We start from the raw sequence: 16,495 nt of genomic DNA on the forward strand, positions 1-16,495 counted from the left end.
CATTATGCAGAGAAGCTAATATTTATTACTAGTATTACAAGGCTTAAAACATATCTATCACCTCAGAAATTTTACTGATAAAATTTCACAGTAGATTTATGCCATTTTTTGCTTTAGTTCATATGAAGTTAACAACTCCGTGCTTTGCAGTCCCAGCTTCTTGTAAACCTTTTACTTGTGACTCAGAGTGAAAGCCTGCATCAGGCAGCAGTACTAAACCTCACCTGAATAAAGAGGATACGTAACATCCGTTAAGTGTACAATAATATGTGGAAAACAGCACCCATGAGATGAATTTTCCAAGGGAGTATTTGGTAGCCAAGCTAAGATCTAGTACCATTAGTAAGTATATATTAGTCAGCTAAGAATATTCAATAACTGAAGTCTCAGAAGTGCCACATTATTCACTTTGCTTATTATCAATATTCTGCAGCGTCCCTTGGCAGCGCGCATTAGAGTTCAAAAAATGGAAGAAAAAGCCACTCTCCTGAAAAGTAATGGACAGGTGGGAAAACTACCGAAGTCTCTTTGATCACAGGTCATGTACAGATGACTGCAAGCTACTGGATTGTTATGATTTACATTACCACTGAATCATATCGTATGACAGGTTTTTGTGCTCTTATCCCACTACAAGTGCCAAAGAATATGTATTAGTTTCAACTTCCATTCTTAAACCACAGTTTAGTTTAACTCATTTTCCTTTGCAATTTTTATGAGCTAATAGCTCAAAAAATGGTCGCTTAACACAGATCAGCTGATGAGCAGAAGCCAGCTGAGCCACAGACCTCCCCTCTACCCCCTCGCATCACACACACACAGAGCTGTTTGCAAGGAATCATGTGAGTGCTACTCATCCACTTCAGTGCAAAACAGGCCCACATGGCTTAAACTGCTGATGAAGGTTTCAATATCTACTGCAGAATGGAGATAAAAATCCCCTAAATATTTGCTTGCTCCTATTTTTTGGTCCGCTGGAAAACAATTAAGCAGCAAATACTTTTGGAAGAGCTTGAGGGTTCCTGCGAATTTGCGCAGATGCCAGCTGAAGTGTGACAACGCCTGGCTGTTGATTCTCAAGCAACAGCAGTTACTCTTTTGCACCAAAATGCAGCTGAGTGCATGAACAAAAAAAAAACCAAAACCAAACAAACCAGCATTTCGCCATTTGTTTTCAAGGAAAGTTTAAAAGCAGGGCCCAGATTACAGTTACTTAAAAAACCCCAAAAATTGGATGCTAACCCGATTTCCTACATACACATGTACCGCCACAACCACTCCGACAGAACCAAGATTATCCCGATGAAAATGCTCTGTAATAGTACAGGTGCCATTATAGAGATAAGCTGGTGTTGATTTCAACAAAACAAAGCAATCAATTAAATCATGCTTTTCTTCCCTATCTTGTGTGTGCTCTCACACACTTCAGCAAACATGTATCACGTATCCATATATACGCGCAGACACACGTATGCACACATTTACAAGCACATACGTCTGGAACACCTTTCTTCCAGTGTAGCCTTATTCTGCACGTACTCGTGCAGATGATCAGCAAGACTCCACTTAGGGGCATTTAGAGTTTGGAAGTTTACTCCATGACTATTTTAACATGAGACGCGGCCGAATGCTACTGTTATATGAAAGAACTCACCTCTCCCTGCCTAACATAGGGGGTTTCAGGAAAATATGGTCATCCAAGCATTTCCCTTAAAAACAGCATGAGCTCGCAACAACGTTTTAAACTAGGTTCTGTGGTTCCATTTAAGAGAGAGAGAGATACGATTTGTGGAATACTTATTATGAATAGATATTTCAAGGGGAAAAATAATGGTACCAGGCTATAATTAAAAAAACATGCAACTTAATCTACATGCCACTCTCAGAGAGACATAACACCACGCAATATTAGTCTTTTAAGAAGATACACTTTGGACAGCAGTATTTCACAAAGGAAAAAAGAACAGTAAGAACTAAAACAAAGGTTCTGACATGTCTCTAAAAAATCACCTTTCGTAGTCTCACTTCTGCAAAAGGACTTCTGATTAACATCTCAGTAAAGAACACTTAAAGTGGTTTTATTTATTTTTTAAATACAAGTTAGATTGCTTCCCCACACAAATACTGTATGTGGTCAAAAGTTCAGAGTACTGGTAGCTTCCCAAAGCCTTTGAGCTCAAGAACCTTCATGATCTGAGCCTTTTCAATTCAGGGCAGTATTCAAGTTCTAGCCATATGTCTCACAACTTATTAATATTCAACAGGAACAAAAAAATTCATAACATTTATTCAAGTGGCCTGGCTAGAAAGCTTCTTGCAGGAATATTTTTGTGTTGTGGATATTTTAATATAGCTCAACATTTAGTAAATTGCATCCGAGATCAAATGTTAGCAATTTTGCTGACACCTAACATGGGAATTCTGCTAATTTCATCACTTACTGACTCATCACTCAAAGTAAAAGCTTCTTTTTCTTACCTCATGTATGCATAAGCACCTAATAAAGCCATCTTATCAAAAAGAACAAAAGCAGATGTGAAAGATCTGTTTCTCCCAAGACAGCCATATAATGAAAAAATAGCTGCTTAAACCTCAGCAATAAATGTTCTTAGGTTTGCATAGACTGCAGTCCACATCTGGCCACAGTGACAGTTGATAACAGAGAAAAGAACATGCTGTACACAATATATAATCAATCCAGTTAGTAAATGTTAAGAGTGAAGACGCCAAAGACAAGAAGGTATAAAACACAGGGATAAAGTATCTTGCAGGAGTAATGAAATAAGCTTGGTCAAATACTTTTGAGTCCACAGACAAAATACTTCGCTTACGTTTTATCATTTTGCAAGTCGTTTATTTAAACCAACAGATTTACTGTCCAGACCAGAACAGATTTTGCTCTTTAAAACAGCCACTACTAATGTGAGATCATTCCAAATGCAGCATAAATTGCAAAGACCAAAGTAAAATGCTGTTTAAAACTCAGTTCTGTTCCTACCTGCCCATCTTGACCCACATGAACTTGATGTATCTGCAGGTTTCCCTGTAAAATAAGAGCATTGACAATAAACACAACTTTGGAATTTAAAAAGTTACTCTGTCCTGAAAAAGGCCTGTTTCTCTTCTCATTATTAAACAACTTCAATATTAAGGAAATCTATTAACTTAGGAAATTCTGCTGAGGGTTACTTTGGCAATCCAGCTACACTTCAATGGTCAGCACTTTAACCACAGAGGATAAACAGACTAAAAAGCAAGGAGGTTTTTCAGCACCAGCATGTTTTGCTTTTTGAAAGTTACTGTATAACATACAGTATTTTTATGCACAGTTTGTTTGTATGGCTTTTGAGGTAAGATTTTTGTTATTCTTTATTTATATAACACTGCAAATTTAAATCAAACCCTTACTAAACTAGAATTAGCAGTATAACACTTTTACATGTATGGAGTGCTATTTACTACTTGTTGTTATAAAGTTACTGCCTGTGCTAACAGATTTTTTTATTTTATCAAAATTCCATACCAAAGACCAACATAGTTCTATTACAGCAATTACATCTATTACAAAAAATTCTCAATACTGTAAAGTATTTTAAAGGAAACTGTAGCTACAAGGTCTAAAAAGGAAAGCAGTATCTTTACAAAATGAAGGTTTTATTCATATGCTCAGAGATGTCTTTTCAAAAGTACACTTAGATTAAGAAAAAACAGCTTCCCAAACACAGAGATTTGCAGAGAAATAGCACATTTCTTTGAGGAAAAAATACCAGTTCTTTGATTTGCACGTTTTCTGCATTTTCTCTTACTGGCAGCACATCCTCTTATTTGAAGCTGTGTACATTGTAATAAGTTTAAAACCAGATGTTTTCATCTGTCAAAGACAAATGTAGTCCTTAAAAGTCTAACATATGGGAACTTCGGATGAAGCCAATAGACACCGGCATGTGCTTGAACCTCAGGATCAATTACAACTAGTATCTGCTGAATCATAATTTTTTCAGTGGCTCTTTACCCAATAACTGCTTCAGCTTTACTGTAGCACGCTACGCATTCCTTTAGACCCAGAACAGTGTAATCCTTTCTTATTTCTTCCTAGGTCTGACAAGCTCTTCAAAGGAGACTGCCTTTAACTATAATATTTATATAATATTTACGATAATATTTATTCTACAATAGCTCCCTGTGTTAACAGTATTCCTCTGCACCAAAAGTGGTTTTATGAGATGTGATTTAGGGTACTTTGGAAATGGATTAAACTAACCCACAAGCAGATATGCTTAACATTGAGTAAAAAAACTCTACAGGGAAAGCACACAGATTAAAATTGTAGTCTGCATTTATGTTTAACCTTATTTTGCTATTGCTTGTTCATGTAAACAAAATGCACAAGAAATCTAACAGCAGTTAGGAGTCTCTCTACATTCTTAAATAACCAGCAATAACACTCTCACTCAGGTAAATTCAGCTGGCTTTAATGGCTGTTTTGCCTGAGTGGGGAAATAAAAGTCAAAATTGGAGGGTTCAGTACTGGATTTATCCATTTCCATTCTACTTTACTATTTTTATGGAAAAAATTATGAAGTGCAAGTACTGCAGTGCCAGATTACTTGATCAGTAATGAAGGTAAGTTCACTTCATTCTGCAATGTATCTTTACTAGATGGCGTCTGAAGGTTTCTCCAACTCCTGTTCAACAGTTCCCACAATTAAAGACACTAAGTATTTTGAACACAGTTCATAAACCTAACTAAAATAATTTCATTTCTCAATGGCAGTGCAAGCACCTAAGCTGGTTTCCTGTAATACTCTGTAAGTACTAAATTTCCAACGAAGACCATCAGCCATATACAGCAATCATTAGTGTAGCGCACACACACACACGGAGCTGTCTTGGCTGGCCAAGGGAAGGAAAAAAAAACCCAAAACAGAGACAGAAATATCATGTTGCATTTACTGCCATAAAGCACACTTCATCCTGGCTCCACCACATGCTCTCACTTCTACCCGCACTGGTCTCTGTAGTGTATTGTAGCAGATCTCAGAGGTACAGTTTTAGAATCGGGGCCCTAAGTTCCTGCCAACATCTGCTCCACGGGCACCCAAACGTTTGGCTCACCTCGCTGTCCTGTGTGATTTGGACTTGCTCGCCTTGAGGAACCTGGGCTATGTGGAGATGGCCCTGTGGGATCCGCAACAAAAGAAAACACCAAGGAGCATCAGAAGAAAATCAAAACTAGAGGAAGAAGCTATTACCTTGGATTCAATACAGCTTAACGTATGGAAGCAAAACGCTTATTCAATGAAAACCATTAAAGATAGCTTTAAGAAAAGAAATAAAGTACATCCATAATTCCCCATCTTTTTATGCAAAGTATAAGCAGAGTGACTTTGAAGAAAGAATGGTTCATTTTCACATAAGAGGAAAGAAAACAGGCATAAGAATAAATAATATTTATGTAGTGCATTTCTCTATAGACAAAGTATCTGCATTTTTGACTGATACACAAAGCATGGGACTAATTTGCTTTGGTAGATTAGCATTGTGCCTGAACCATTAATCCCATTTAAAGACCTTGGAAACTTAGTTCTTAAAACAGATACGCCAAGACTAACAACTCACTAAGAGTGAGGTTTTAAAAGGTATCTGTAAGTATCCATACGTCTTTGTACTTTCACATAGTTATGGTGAAGTACAGTACCATGCTAAAGACTATCTCTCAAGCTGCTATAAATTGGCATGAAGTCATTAATTTGAATGCAGTTAAACTGGTTTATGTTAGCAGAGAATCTGCCCTAACAGTTTTAATAACGTTAATACTTTGTATGCTGACCATACCCGCCACTTCAGAATGGTATCAAGCCTACCATTCGATCAAAACATGGATAAGAGAGTGGACAGAATTCCTTGTGCATCCTGACTAGCCCAGCAAAGTCTTTGCTACTGTGATTTACCTGAAGGGAGATTGGATTCTAAATAACCTACTTCAGGGTTTATAAGGCTTTGTGTTCATTTTAATATGCCTGCATGAGACAGAGATTAAAGATAATCATTTGGAATTCTGTCAAAGGCTCTTCTTATTTTATAACACAAGAACAATTGCATGTGATTTTCAAAGAAACACAGATCCCTCTATTTCAAACAGTTTCATTTCCTTTGGAAGGAAACTGCCTATTTATAGGAAGAAAACACATACTGAAAGTATCACTCTGACAATAGGGACTGTATATAAAATTAGAGCACAGCCCAGTCCATGTTGAGATTACAATCACTTTCCCTCCTTAACATCAAGCTCTCAGGGCTCCCAGGAAAAAGCACTGAACATTTAGAAGATCCATTTATAGTGTTTTCAAATATAAGCAATCCCTCCTGACTAAAGGGAGGGGGGAGGCGGTGACTTCATTCACCTTTGTATCATGCAGCATTCCAAAAAAGAACTGCTCGCTCATCTTTTGCAGAGAAATAGCTGGCCCTCAAGGACAGTCCTTTTAGTTTGTTCACAAATTCAATACTGATTTTTTTTAAACATATATAGTATAAATAACTACTACCTTACTAATGATTCTTCACCTGATCTATATGTATCATCCCCTAGAATTGAAAAAGCAATACCGTTTCCATCTGTTTCAACCTAGGACCCCTCTACACGTTTGACAAATTATGAAACATTTAGATAGTGGTTGTGGGTCGTAGTGGATTTTTCCCAGATTCCACAATCAATTTAAAGGATAGTTGACAGGTCCAGATCTTTTAATGAGGCAAACTTCCATCACTTACATCTATAAACATAACCATTTTGTCTATTATATCCATGTATTTCATATAATTTTCCCTTCTACCTTGTCTTTCAAGACTTGAAAAATACTTTTCAGTCATCAGCTAAATCTCATAAAAAGATCTACACAGCAGTTAAGAAGATATGCTCTTTAAAATATATAGGGAAACCAAGAGACAAAGAAATTCACACGATAATACTGTAAAATTATGGCAAAAGTGAAGTGGAAATGGAACCTCTGCACTCAGTTCCTGCAGAAAGAGCATTATTTCACTGAGGATGCTCCCAACTGACAGGAGAGGGAAAAAGTTTGCGAGTTAATTTATTGAACTTCTCTTTAGTCCTCTTCCAAGTTTGAGAATAGTAACTCAAAGCATTTAGGATCTAGTTCCATTAAGCAATCACTCTCCAGGATTAGTTCCTCAACTTCCATTTAAGTCATATGGTATCCAGGTACATAACAGCAAAGGGCAAGGCCTTTGGGAAAACAAAATGGGGTGGCCCAGACTTTCCAACCCTATCTGAATCTCACAGCTAACGGCTCCTATCATCCCTTACACCCACACTCCAGCTCGTTCTTTTCTCTTACTTTATAAGCCACCTTTTTCACTTTGGAAAAATGCGCTCTCTACTGCAATTTCCTCTCCACAACTCTTGCAGTTGCTGTCTGGAGTTCCTCTCAATCACTTTCATCTCAAACTCCTTCCACTTCCATGCACTCCTTGAAAAATATTCTGGCTAATATTTAAGTCCTTTTAAGCAATGCTTACAGCTCTGTCAGTTGCCTTCAACACTGTGCCACATATCTTGAAATTTTCCCCCAACCTCCATGACACTTTTCTCCTGCGATTCTTCTACTGCTACTCTGCTCAACCTTCAGCAGGTCTTACAGACATGTTTCTTTTGATAACATTCCAAAAGCATCTGTCCTTCATAGCCCCTTTTTCTTCATCATATTTCTGAGCAACTTCACCATTTCCATGCTGACTATTTGCAGCTCTACATGACCAGACTTGAGTATTCCCTGTGTTGATGGAGAGTTTTCATTCTTTATGTGTAAATTATTCAACTGGGTACATTTGCTGCTTCTCTCCTGCACTGCCTCTCTTACTTGGGGAGAGAATACTATAAATATCTACCAAAGATGCTTCATTATCCTACTTCAGACTCTTCTTTGTAATGGCATTGACCAAAACCTTTGCAACAACCAGACCACTGAGTACTACCGTTTATCATGTTGACTAATCTCTCTCAAGAATTCTTGTTTATTTGCCCATTTCCACCTGTTTCTTTAGCCTGGTTTCTACGGAAAGTGGGCTTATGTGATCATCATGCAGAACGGGTACATACGTGTCTGTGCACATTTCTTTCTGTTCTGTGCTTGGACACTGCCTGGCACAGTTGAGTGCTGGCCCATACTCAGACTTCTGGGTACCTTCAAAACACTAATACCATCAGTGAAAAAGTTTCTATGTTATATGACCGCGCATAAACGCTGTAAACTGCAAAGCCTGAAGCTTTTGAAAACTAATGGCAGACAGATTTCACACATTAAATTCTCAAGTTTCTACCACAAAAGAATGAGTGTGCAGATATAATTCACTATTTCCGAATGCCGCATGTCAGAAATGCCACGTAATCCATTATTTCATTATTTTCTTCTACTTTTTAAAAAAATTTCAATTTAAAACAATCCTCGTAGTCAAACTGTGGCACACAGGAACTAAAGCCAAGGTGAGTTTTTTCAGAGTACGCTAAAACCATATATAAAAATAATCACAGCCTGAGTTATGGTAGGAGTCTCAGGCTTAAAAAATGTCAATATTTATAACTTTTACTTATATACATGTATCTAAATGAATACACATGTAAAGGATTCAGCTAACAGATGTTCAAAAATGCCTGAGAACACCGGGGTTTTCAAGTGAAAATAAATAAATAAATGCATTCATGCTTTGAAAGTCTTAGCTAGAACTACCTCTGAAGTGTAAATCATACATGCTATTATTATTATGGCAACTGCAAGCAAATGGTCAGGTAGATACTAGTCAATTCTGTATACAGTAATGAATGTGCATTTATTTCCAACAATTTTGTGAGCAAATCCCACATGAAGATTTTTGCCAAATAACTAAAAATTTTTTCATAAGCCTTCAATGTTTATTTTCTGAAAATCATGCTTAAGAAGCGATGATGGGTCGCTTTTTTAAAATAAAACATTAAACTTCAACTGAAGCAAAGTTTGCAATAACCCAGATTGTTTAAATGGAATAATTTAGAAAAAGTTGAGTACATACTACTTGGACTTGTCCATCTTCTCCTATTTGGTGGATCTGAACCTGCTGGGCATTGGCTAGTGCATAGTGTAGTGCCTGTGGCTGGTTCTGCTGGATCTCATTAGAAGCTGAAACTGAACTCTGCGAACCCTCTGAAAAAAAAAAAAGAGACAAAAATCCAGCTTTATTATATGTGTATATCTCATGCCAGTGGCCATGCAACAATGCATACTTAAAAACTGTGGAAAACTAATGCAGTCAGTAAGCAGATGCAGATCTTTTATATGTTAATATCCTTACGCATGTTCATTGCTCACCTGTAGATTTGCTACAAATTCCAAAGAAGTTCCAAAGGCTATTTTGTCTCTGAGAAAGCATACATTTAAAAAGCATCTTTTGAATCTAGATTAAAGATTCTGCAACTGAAAAAGTCATATCGCAGCAAAACCAGATACAATTCCTCAGCAGTTCAACACTTTCTTTTGCGCGCCTGTGTAGATGAGAACTGTTACTGCCACCACCACCACAAAGATACATTTGGAAACCCTATAAATTGAAGTTACCATATAAATAAAGGATATCTCTCAATTGTTTTTCAAGATCCATCATCTATAATTCCTACTGACACACATGAGCCTGGAATTATAATTTTTTTTAACCTCAAAATGGCAGGTTGATTTCTTGACTTGGACAAATTTAAACACTACCTCACCCTGCAAAGTAAGGCCTTCCGAAAATGCCCCTACGAAAAGGAAGACACCTGGGTGTTATCTTCGGTTAACAGTGACAGCCACCAGGAAAACCATCGCATGATTTCAAGAGGATAACAACTTGCATTAGAAGTAGACGTATCATAGGTTCATTTCTAGGTTTTCCAGCTGCAGGGAAAGGATTCTTATAAATGTAAGAGGCAAAAGGCAAGTAAAAAGAACTAATTTTTTTTTTTTTTGCATAAAAGCACTGAAATACTTTTTTTTTTTTTTTTGAAACATGACTCTCTTATGCATTTGGTGTCAGTGATACTGGGAGACTAATAATGTCAGTAATTCTGTACTGAAAGGGTGAAGTGGAATACAATGGACCAGAGACTAATGCTATGTATGGGTCTTCCTACAGACTAAGACACTACTAGCAGGCAAAAGCATCGCTACATACCATATAACCTTTTAGGAATCAGGAAAAAAACCTGGGGCTATCCATCAATGACACTTTTGCAGCACATGTGACAAGTTCAAGTACGCGCTGCTAGGAAGAACCTTAACATGTCCCAATATCATACTAATATCATACTAAGATTCGGCATCAGTCCTAGTTTTCTTCCTTTTTTTTTTTTTTACTTGAGACATCTTGGAGAACGGGACTGTCAAAGGGCTTTTAGAATAATGTGTTTGAAGAAATACTTTTTACATACAGTATTCCTGTAAACAATTTTAACATTTTTCTTTTGCTACACCACAAAAATACATTGAATGAAATCTCTGAAGCATTAAGCGTTTTACAATTTTTCTAAATTATTTATTCCTCTGACAATGACTTTTATGCTACAAGGTAACGTAAAACACATTAATATCTAACATGTAGTAACATTCAGTACTACAAGGCTTTCAAGCTGTCCAAGTACCACAAACTATAACGAAAATGTTTAAGAAAGTGTCACTCTACTTCCATTGTAGATAATTTCCTTACAAGATTTTACGTATTGCTTAAATAAGCATTAGATAGGCCTCATCCTGCTCAGAGATGACTGGTGGCTGATATATTTTGATTTTTAAAATGACAGTCGGTTTTTTTGAACCAACACAACAGGAAGCCATGTTTCATAAAATTTGAATACCTCTACTTAATACTCTAAGATTTATTCTGAAAAAAGAACGTTAGTTTTCCAAGAATGAGCTTTATCCACTCATACAAATATTTTAATGGAAACATTTTTTAATAAAATCATCCATTTGGGTTTTTTTCATCCTGTCTGCAAATGTTTGTGTAAGAAGATAATTTTAAGTCTAAACATGGGAACTGGAAACTAACTCAAAACCACCGAGCTAGTATTTACTTATTTGTTGAAAAGTTCAACTAGACAGCTCTAATTATGTAAACAATCTGCAAATATGTAACTACAACCAGAACACTTCTACAGTAACTGAGCAAAACATAACAAGTACATATATTGGACATACATCTTTAATACCTTACATTTGACTAGTAGGTAACTGCAGAATGTTTATGACTTCTTAAATACAGTCCTAATGCTTACTGTGCAATTCCAGTATTTCCTGCACTGTTGTACAATGGAAGGTTGCTGTACAGAGTTCCAGATGGGAGTAACAAATCACAATTGGCAGAAAAGTCCTGTACCTAGTATGAGAAACTGCACCGTCAACCAAATAAAAGTCTGATTTGTTCAAATTCTGATACCAGATCATGCTTTCCATTTGCAGTGGCTTTGTCATGGTCACTGAAAGTCACAGATATTCTAGAAAGATGGTTTACCTACGCCCCTTTGTCTTTCACTTTTTCTCTCATTTCCATTACTTCAGTCCTAATAATACTTTATGCAATTAATTTTCTGTATTTTTTATTTTACAAATAGCATTTTGTTAGGATGCTAAACAGCTAAGAAAGCTCACTGTTATTCATCTTGCTTCTTATAGGCTACCACTAGTCCATTCTGTTGTGATTTTGTCTTTCCATCATGCTTCCCAGTCCCCCACTATGTAATTCAACAGCTGAGTTGAGTTACAACTTAACTTCTAGTCAAACCACAGTGTCCAAATACATAATCCTTCATTTAGACGCGTGCATGTATACACACACATGCATGCATACATACATAACTTCATACGCTCAAACATATATAGCATAAATGGAAATACACATACACAAAACTGGACTTGGGACACGAGCGAAGTAAGACAGTATGTTTCACTTACAAATTTAATAACCTTGTAGCAGTACTTTTCCTGTAGCTTACACCTACCATTTCACAAACTGCAATGGTCTACTTCTGAGAAAACACGAAGGTGCATTTATAATGAGTATTTATTTTCTGATTAAGTTATGCAATAAAAGAGTATCAAAGAAATAAGAGCTGCAGCAGATAAGTTTATATATTTACATATATATTATATGCACATATTGAAATACATTTTTAACCGTAAAGTCCAAAAGCCTTTATTTGTAAACCATCTTTTGCTTCATAGACGCCAGAAATTATTACGCTTTTCAGAGGTGGGAACAGGAGACAGACTGAATGCAATCATACTGTACATCTCGCACGGTCACTTATAAATAGATTTGTTTGGCTTCACTGCAACAACTACAGTTGTGTTTTCTTTCTTTTTTTGTTGGATTTTGGTGGGGTTTTTTTCTTCTTAGGAAGAAAGAAAGAAGAGAGAGGATTCAACAGTGTCTAAAAACAAAACATCCTTTATAAGTATTGTTTTTCCCCTCTAAATCTCTGACCAGACAAAAGTAATATTTATCCATTTTTAAACATTCCCCATTAAAAACAAACACAAAAATGAATAGCACACAGCTTGAATAGAGGATATGTCAACAGTTATAAATCACTATCACGTAAACTATCTAGCCTCGCATTTACAACTTTGATATATTAGAGAATCCCTGGCACCGAGAAGCTATACAGCTGAACTCTTGCTTTGAAATTTTCCATTGCACTAGTAACAAAGGGGTACTTTGACATGAATCGAACAGCTTATGTAGCGCTACTACTGAGCACGTTATCCATGGCATTCTCAAAGCACCCCCCACCAGATGGAATAGCTTTGGAGCCACCCACAGAATGGAAGATGCTGCACTGACCATTCCACAGGTGAATAAGTTGTGATACAGGGGAAAAAAAACCCGACTGCTGAAATATGCCTTCCTCCCAAGTTGAAATTGGACCTTTTACATTTTCCATTTGTTTACTGCACACACTTATGAGTCAAAGAAAATTTAGCCTAAGTGAGTCTGTCTTCTCAGACGAATGTTCGAGAGTTGGCAAAATCACCCCCACTGAAGCAGTTACTTCTGTCACATATCTCAAAGCTAATCTTCCTCAGACATTGCCGAGGAAGATCAGATTTGTCAGACAAATGTAATTGGTAACTGTTTCAAGAACGTGTGTGTTTAATTCTCAACTAAGATCAGTTTTAAAATTCCTCACTTCAAAGGCAAAACCTTTGGCATTTTCTAATTCTTTCCTATTCTCATTATACCTCATATTTATCAGTTGAGCATCTGGCTTCTCATTTTGGAAGGAAATGTAGGAGGTATAGATTCTGCAGCAGAGGGGATTCATGCTTAGTCTCCTTATGTGTTGTTATTCAAAATTGTTTTCCTAGTGTATAGGCCTCCCAGCCTCACACTTCTGCTTACAAACTAGGATGTATTTTCTTGTTTCCTTGATGTGTAGTCCTAGCAAGGAAAGGCCAGATGTAGCAAAGCAGTCCTCCGAAACAAAAAGCAGGAAAAACACCATTACTGAACAATTAATAGAAATGAAACTGTATACTGTAAGCCATTATCTCAACCTGACTCATCCAGTGCTAAATGCCTCCAATTTTGCAGAACAGCTTTGAAGATTTGGCTGCACATCCATTTTTATATGTGACATCTCAGCATAGGCTGAGCACTTCAGCCTAAATCTACACATAAATCCCAAAGTCGTAGAACTAATTAAAAATTCCAACATGGAAAACTGTGATAACAGCTTTAACAATCTTAAGAGAAATTAAAAGAATGGGAGAAGGCACTCTTCAATTAATCCTCCTCCCAAAAACCTCATTTCCTACTGCCTTCCCTCCATAGACTGCTAACGTTTTTAAAAAGAGTATCTAGCTAAATTATCATGGCAGCCATGTGTACTCTTGTCAGAAAAAAAAAAAAAACGAGAAAAACACACATTAAGAACCAAAGTGTTGGCTCTGAGAAGAGCAGAGCAAACCACTGCAATTAATACCTCAATTCCAACAAAAGGCAACAGCTTCAAACAGAAGAGCCAGATAAAATAAGGAAAACCAACTTCTGCCTAAATATAACAGTCTGCTACAACAACTTTATGCAACCCATAAATCTTGTGGCTGCTGTAAAGCTGCATAGTCAATTAAATGTAGAACAATCTCAATTAATATCTTTGGGGGTGAAGGACAGAGAAGAGATATTCATTCATGTTTTCCTACCAGCTTCCTCAGACATGTTTTTGTCTGCAGATCAGTTTCTCTTGAGCTCTTAACACTTGAACACTATCACAGAACTACAACGCCAAAAACTTGTAAGGCTTCGTAAGGACTATGAGCTCAGCCTCCTGCTTTTCTATGGTATTTGCATAGCTAATTCTTCCATATGATAAACGGAGCAGAGAGGAAATCCGTTATCATCTTTAACTGCATGACTCAAATCAAAGCCACGTGCTATATAAACTTACGCACAAGCAGAAAAAGCCTAAAAGTTTTGACATGTCCAACAAGTACATAAGAATGAAGCTCAAGAATAGCAATCCTCTGTAGATGTAAATAATTCCAAATTATTTATTATGTGTGCAATAACTCAATGCTTATAAAAATCACAGAATAGATGAGGTTGGAAGTGACCTCTGGAGATCATCTAATTCAATGCCCTTCCTCAAAGCATGGGCAACCAGAACCGGTTACTTCGGACTGCGTCCAGATGGAGTTTGACTGTCTCCAAGGATGGCGTCTCTGCAGCTTCCCTGGGCAATCTGTTACTGTGTTCAACCACTCTCAAGATTCCTCAGGGCCAGAGAAATCAAAGTCAGGTCATACGCATGTGAGTTTCAGGCTGCTATTTTTTTTTTTTTTAAAATGAGTCAAATTATTGCTGCTAAAAAGCAGCTCTGGAAAATCAAGTCCCCTAATTCACAGGGGAGGATGTCCAGCAGGGCAGTGACCATGCTGATTTGAGACTATTTCAGGACTAACAAAAGTATTAGTTTTAATGATATGTAGGGATGTTCAACAATTTTCACCGCCAAACAGAAAACACTAAGTTATTCTAGACTTCCAGCATACCAGCATTTAAGAAAATATTCTGTAACACATAAAAGAATGGTGCTCCTTTGCAACACTTGAAGAAAGTGCCAATAAATTTCTGCTGATTGAAACATGTATTATTATACTACAACATAACAGAAAGCTATCTTGCTATTTATCAGGCCCTAGGGATAGCTGATGAAAAATATTACTTCAAGCCAATCAAACACAACAGTTTTGGATCTGAGCCTTTTTTTGTTGCACCTCTTGGTCACAATTTTAATATGAAATACTACAATCACCAGTTCAGAAGTGGAAAAAACGTACCAAACTCTGGAAAAAGTTCATACAGGGAACATGGTGTTCATTCATGAACGCTCAGGGCATTGAAATCATATTTAAACCTCAATGATGTTTTCAGAACAGCTCAGCTGCATGGCAGACACTGCGATACTATGCGTCTACTCAAGGCATCTGTGCATCTTAAAAAGAAGTGCTTTCTGAAGACTACGGGAATATCTTCTAGGGTAAGCCCTAAAACTTCCCTAGGAAAGTGTCAACATTTAGGTAAGAATCAGTGGGTTTAAGTTCGTCCACAAATAGCTTAGGTTTATCGTATTTAACCTGGTAAAAGGGGTGAGCGCATGTGTAAACTTTTCCTCTGCGTGGCATAATCTGAAATGCTTGGTTACAAGATGTGAAATGAAAGTGCTTTCCTACCGAATGTGTGCGACACCACTGTTGTATCTAAACTATCAGAGAAGCTGATACACTCAGCTTAAGGTCGTCAGTGACCTAACGTGGCTAGTCACAGAACCACACTCTACTAAATTGCCTGATCAAATTAAATAATTATAGCTTCTTCGAATAGAGGTCATACAGTCTTACGCTGAGTGAGTGGAGCCAAAGCCAGAGCTTCTCAGAACAGCTCAGAGGACGTTATACAAGAAACTACGCTGCGTATCCCCACATCCTTCACAGTGTAAACACGACACAGTAGCCATTCACAACCTTTTAAGAACCTTTTTTTTTCATTATATCTTTTGTGAGAAGCAGCTACTATATTCTACCCAACAGATAAACAACTCAAATGCCTGTTACATGTGAACTGACATGGAGCAGCGTATTACTCAGTGAAACCAAACACAGGTATTCTTCTGCAGACAGCAGCAACCACAGCTGGGTGGAGACCTGACATAAAGCACCTAGAAGCTGATCTTAACAGCTATAAGTAACAATAGTGGGAAAGACAGTTTCTCAAGTAGCTGAATTCCAGACCGTTGAAGGCTCACCTTAAATTGCCCCCTGAAACAAATGCTACCATAAAAACTGTCTGGGTTCATATGTAACACTTTAAAAAGCCATATTTGACAGCTATGTTGTCATAACAGTGAAATACAGACCTCCTTTACTTCAGAGCTGTGAAATATTACTTCTGTTTCCTGCTAGCTGGC

The 16,495-nt window shown here is 37.1% G+C and overlaps 1 protein-coding gene across 2 annotated transcripts in view; it reads right to left on the reverse strand.

Moving 5' to 3' along the window:
* The window catches only part of BANP (BTG3 associated nuclear protein), a 138,574-nt gene that overhangs the window by 65,479 nt on the left and 56,600 nt on the right, over positions 1 to 16,495 (reverse strand). Inside the window, exons 8-10 of one of the 2 annotated variants that reach the window (XM_009323038.1) lie at positions 9,070 to 9,200; positions 5,116 to 5,178; positions 2,999 to 3,043 (exon numbers count right to left, since the gene is read on the reverse strand). In XM_009323038.1, the coding sequence (XP_009321313.1) occupies positions 2,999 to 3,043; positions 5,116 to 5,178; positions 9,070 to 9,200 (239 nt within the window). Of the gene's footprint in view, positions 1 to 2,998; positions 3,044 to 5,115; positions 5,188 to 9,069; positions 9,201 to 16,495 lie in introns of both variants that reach the window. The other variant, XM_009323037.1, reaches the window with a different exon arrangement.

The sequence above is a fragment of the Pygoscelis adeliae genome, unplaced genomic scaffold, assembly GCF_000699105.1.
Source record: "Pygoscelis adeliae isolate BGI_AS28 unplaced genomic scaffold, ASM69910v1 Scaffold414, whole genome shotgun sequence".
NCBI classification, from domain to species: Eukaryota; Metazoa; Chordata; class Aves; order Sphenisciformes; family Spheniscidae; genus Pygoscelis; species Pygoscelis adeliae.